Raw genomic sequence first — 5,101 nt, 5'->3', positions numbered from 1 at the left:
GGGGGAAATTGAGGCACTGGGGGGGGAAATTGAGGCAATGAGGGGGAAATTGAGGCACTGGGGGGGGAAATTGAGGCTCACCACCCCACCACGTCCCCGTTGCCTTTGGCAGCTGAAGAGGAAGGTGCTGCAGTAGGGCAGGAAGGTGCTGTCGTGCAGGGCCAGCAGATACGCCTCGGTGAAACCAAAAGCTGCAGGGAACTGCTGCAAAAGCTGCCAGGTACAGTCCAGGAACAGCAGGAAAACGGGAGACTGCAAGGTGTGTACAGGGGTTTATATAGGTGACACCCCCAGGGTGGTGATATGGGGATGGTACCTATAAGGGGGGGTGGCACAGGGGGGGTTTGGGGTCGTCACCTCCTCACGGGGGCTGTCCCGGTGCAGCCCGAGGCGCTGTGGGAAGGGGTGCCCCATTGCCACCCATTCACGTTGTATGAGGCTCTGGAAGCCGTGCAGGCTGCGTGAGTGGGGGTCCAACAGCAGCTGCACCAGTGAGGCCAATAAACAGCCCAGGTCCCGGTCTGATGGCTCTGGGATGGAGGGGGGGGGGCAAGCAGAGAGGATGAGGGACCCCCATTGTGACCCCCACCCCAATGCCCTCCATCCCAGGACCCCTCACCCTGGTGTCCCCCCACCACAGCGCCTCCCACCTCGCTGTCCCCCCACCCCAATTCCCTTCCCATTACAACCCCCCACCCACTAACACCCCCCACCCCCCCAGTGTCCCCTCACCCCATTGTTTCTCTTATCCCACTGTCCCCACCCCAATGCCCCCCACCCCAATGCCCCCCACCCCAATGCCCCCCACCCCTTACCCTGCAGGACAACAGAGCATCGTCTCCCCGCCAGCAGCGATGCCACCTCCACAGCTTTCCTCAAGCAGGACCTGGGGGCAGAGGGGGGCAAGGGGGGGGGTCAGCACCCCCCAAAAAGACCCCACTGCCTCCTTTTATTTTAGGGGGGGGCTCCATCTCCAGCACAATGCAGACCCCAACCCAATGCAGCAGCTTAGAATGCTGAGATTGGGTTTAGGGGGAAAGGGGGGTGTCCCCCAACCAAAGCAGTGCCCCAATACATTGGGATTAGTTTGGGAGCCCCCATAGTGAGGGGGGGGTTTAGGGTCACCCCCCACCCCCAAATCTCACCGTACGTGCTCCAACCACCGCGTCCCTTCCAGCGCTGACAGCCACTTCTCATCAGCTGCTGCTCCTGGTTTGGATGGAGCCAATGGAGGATGGGGGGGGGATGAGACAGTGAGAACAGACCCCCCCCCTTCCCAAAAGACCCCCCCCCAAATCTCACCAGGCAGACACAGCGCCCGCAGCCTCAGATGTGCCAGCTGAATGTCCTGGGGGGTGGGCAGCTCAGCCGTGTCCGCCAGCACACAAGGCCTGCACCCAGCACCCAGCAGCACCTCCAGGCACCTAAAAAAGGGGAGGGGGGCATAACAGCACCCTGCATAGGGCCAAGCACAGTGACCCCCCCCTACCACCAACCCAAACAACCCCCCTATAATGGGGTTTACCTGATGTCCTCACTGCCCGGCTCCGAGGCTGCGTGGAAGCTGGCGGCTCTCAGCAGGTCGCTGCCATTTGGGTGGTGCCAGCACAGCCGCTGTGTGCAGATGGGACCCCCACCCCACGTCACCCCCTTTTTACCCCCCCCCAGCCTCATAACCCCCCACCCCAATTCCTCACCCCACATCCCATCACTCACAGCCACGCGACGCTCCTGGAAGTGAGCGAACGTCCTTTTGAGGTCGTGATCCAGCAGCGCGTTGGGCACCCACAGGTAGCGGGGAAGGCTGCAAAGCAGGAGTGGGTGGGGGTCCCATATGGGGTGGGGGTCCCATATGGGGTGGGGGAACATCCCATACACCCCCCCATATAAACCATACCCACCTTGGGGCCATATCGAAGCGCTCATTGACGGCGCTCACCCTCCATCCCGCTGCCCCCAGGCGCTGCAGCTCCCGTTCCCAATCCTGGAGGGTCTCAAATAACAGCGTTGGGGGGGAACCTTCCTCCTCATCCTCCTCATCCTCATCTCCCATCGTGGCATCCACGTGGTTCCCCTTGTCCCCCGGCCACGCGGCCGTCTCCCTTGCTTGGGCAATGGCGTTGGCCACCTGGGTTAAGGAGTGAGGGTTGGGTGCTGCAGACCCCATATATGGGTGGGCCCTACCCCATATATTGCTGCGTGCCCCCCCTGCCCCCATCCTCAACCTCATCCAGTCCCATTGTGGCATCCATCCCAATCCAGTCCAGCCCCATCCAGCCCCTTCCCAGTCCATCCCATCCCTATTCCCATCCCAATCCTAACTAAGCTGCATCCCAGCCCCATCCCATCCCCATCCCAATCCTAAATTGAATTCCATCCCTATCCTATCCCCATCCCAGTCCCATCCCAATCCTAAGCTGTATCCCAGCCCCATCCCATCCCCATCCCAGTCCTAAGTTGAATCCCATCCCCATCCCATTCCTAACCAAGCTGTATCCCTTCCCAATCCTAAACTGTATCCCAATTCCATCCCAATCCCATCCCAGTCCTAAGGTGCATCCCATCCCCATCCCAAACCTAAGCTGCATCCCAGCCCCATCCCATCCCATCCCATCCCATCCCATCCCATCCCATCCCATCCCTATCTTCATCCTAAATTGAATCCCATCCCCATCCCATGCCCATCCTAATCTGAACCAAGCTGCATCCCAGCCCCATTCCATCCCCATCCCCATCCCAATCCTAAGTTGAATCCCATCCCCATCCCAATCCTAACCAAGATGCATCCCATCCCCATCCCAATCCTAAATTGAATCCCATCCTCATCCCAATCCTAAACTGCATCCCAATTCCATCCCAGCCCCATCCCATCCCTATCCCCATCCTAAATTGAATCCCATCCCCATTCCATCCCCATCCCCATCCCAGTCCTAACCAAACTGCATCCCATCCCCACCCCAATCCTAAATTGAATTCCATCTCCATCCCATCCCCATCCCATCCCATCTCCATCCCAATCCTAAATTGAATTCCATCCCCATCCCCATCCCCATCCCATCCCATCCCATCCCCATACCAATCCTAAGTTGAATCCCATCTCCATCCCATCCCGATACCTATTCCCATCCCCATCCCAATCATAACCAAGCTGCATCCCAGCCCCATCCCATCCCATCCCAATCCTAAATTGAATCCCATCCCCATCCCATCCCCATCCCAGTCCCCTCACTTTATGCCATGACTTTGTCCACAGAGCCCGGAGCCGACACCATCAACGAGCCCCCACCCCAAACTCCATCCACCCACCCATCACCCACCCACCCCTCACCCTAAAGGCCTGCAGCCCCAACCCGTTATCGGGGAACTGGAAGCTGAGCAGACGGAAATCCCTACAGAACAACGCCAGCTCCTCGGGGACGAAGGTGAGCGCGGAGGCGGCCGTCAGCACCGTGGGTTTATTGAAGCTGCTGCCTGAGGAAGGGCAGGGTTAATTATGGGGGGGGGGGTTTGTGGCCATTAAACCCCCCCCACAAACACCTCCTGGGTCATTAAAACCCCCAGACCCCAACCCTGACCCCATAACCTTGTCCCCTACCTGCTACCAGGGTGCGGATGCAGCGCAGCGCCACGCTGTGGTCGCTCTGCAGGAAGGGGCTGAAGCTGGGGGGCTGCAAAGGAAATTAGGGGGGGGGGGTGATGGGAGATGGCCTGGAACCCCCCACCCCCACCAGGGGCAGTGGGGCAGCCCCAAACCCACCCCATATCCCAGGGTGAAAGGGGGCAATGGGAGGCATATGGAGAGGGTTGTGGGGCAGGAGGGGGCAGGGTGCAGTGAATGGGATCGCAATGGGGTTGGGTGCCATCAATGGGATCACAATGGGGTTGGGTGATATCAATGGGATCGCAATGGGGTTGGGTGCCATCAATGGGATCGCAATGGGGTCAGGGTGCCATCAATGGGGTCACACTGGGGTTGGGGTGCCATCAATGGGATCGCAATGGGGTTGGGGTGCAATGGGATCACACTGGGTTGCAGTCAATGGGATCACACTGGGGTTGGGGTGCCATCAATGGGATCACACTGGGGTTGGGTGCCATCAATGGGATCACAATGGGGTTGGGGTGCCATCAATGGGATCACAGTGGGGTCGGGGTACAGTCAATGGGGTCACACTGGGGTTGGGGTGCCATCAATGGGATCACACTGGGGTCAGTGTACACTCAATGGGATGGATGGGAATGGGATGGATCCGGGGTGGGATGAGGACATGGGTGAATGGGGTCAGAATGCAGCCGGGATAGAGAGCATTAATAGGGTTGGGGTGACATTAGGACACAAGTGGATGGGGACGGGAATGGGACGCAGGTGGGACAGGGTCAGGTGCAGCTTTTGGGGTCGGGGGGTGGAGGGGGCAGAATGGGGTCAGGATGAAGATGGGACAGAACCGGGACAGAACCGGGATGGAACCGGGATAGAACCGGGATGGGATCGGGGGTGTGTTTGGGGGTTTTAGGGTGGGATGGGGGGGTTTTGGGTGTGTTGGGGGGTTTGGGGTTGGGGGGTTTTGGGATAGTGGTGGTGGGTTGGGGTGGTGATGGGGGGTTTTGGGGAGGGGGGTTTAAGGTGGTGAAGGAAGGGTTTTGGGTGGGGGGGGTTTGGGATGATGATGGGGGGGTTTTGGGTGGGGGGGTTTTGGGGTGGTTTTGGGGGGTTTTGGGGTGGGGGTATGGGGGTTTTGGGGTGGGGGGGGTTTGGGGTGGTGTTGGAGGGGTTTTGGGGTGGGGTGAAGGGGTTTGGGGTGGTGATGGGGGGTTGGGTGGGGGTTTGAGAGTGGTGGTAGTAGGGGTTTTTGGTGTGATGGGGGGTTTTGGGTAGTGGGTTTTAGAGTGTGTTGGGGGTTTTTAGGTGGGATGGGTGGTTTGGGTGGGGGTTTTGGGAGGTGGTGTGGGGGTTTTGGGTGGGGGGTTTTGGGGTGGGGGTTTGGTGGGTGTTTTGGGTGGGGGTCCGCTGTCCCCACCTGATCTCCGGGTACATAACACCACCCTGACGTTGGTGCAGAACAAAGTTCCCGCACCGGACCGCCCGACCCACGTACCACGA

At 59.6% G+C, this 5,101-nt stretch overlaps 1 protein-coding gene across 1 annotated transcript in view; it reads right to left on the bottom strand.

Annotated features, from left to right (window-relative positions):
• Nucleotides 1-5,064, bottom strand: part of MTMR11 (myotubularin related protein 11) — a gene marked incomplete at its 5' end in the record, with an annotated part of 7,728 nt that extends 2,664 nt beyond the window's left edge. Inside the window, 12 exon segments of the mRNA XM_015884312.2 lie at nt 82-252; nt 358-530; nt 816-886; nt 1,146-1,209; nt 1,303-1,424; nt 1,526-1,614; nt 1,717-1,804; nt 1,902-2,128; nt 3,329-3,471; nt 3,596-3,668; nt 5,019-5,039; nt 5,041-5,064. Coding sequence (XP_015739798.2) covers nt 82-252; nt 358-530; nt 816-886; nt 1,146-1,209; nt 1,303-1,424; nt 1,526-1,614; nt 1,717-1,804; nt 1,902-2,128; nt 3,329-3,471; nt 3,596-3,668; nt 5,019-5,039; nt 5,041-5,064 — 1,266 coding nt within the window.
• Between the last annotated feature and the right edge of the window lie 37 nt (nt 5,065-5,101).

The sequence above is a fragment of the Coturnix japonica genome, chromosome 25, assembly GCF_001577835.2.
Source record: "Coturnix japonica isolate 7356 chromosome 25, Coturnix japonica 2.1, whole genome shotgun sequence".
NCBI lineage: Eukaryota > Metazoa > Chordata > Aves > Galliformes > Phasianidae > Coturnix > Coturnix japonica.
Note: the sequence above shows the minus strand (reverse complement) of the source record. Positions and strands in the feature narration are given on the sequence as shown.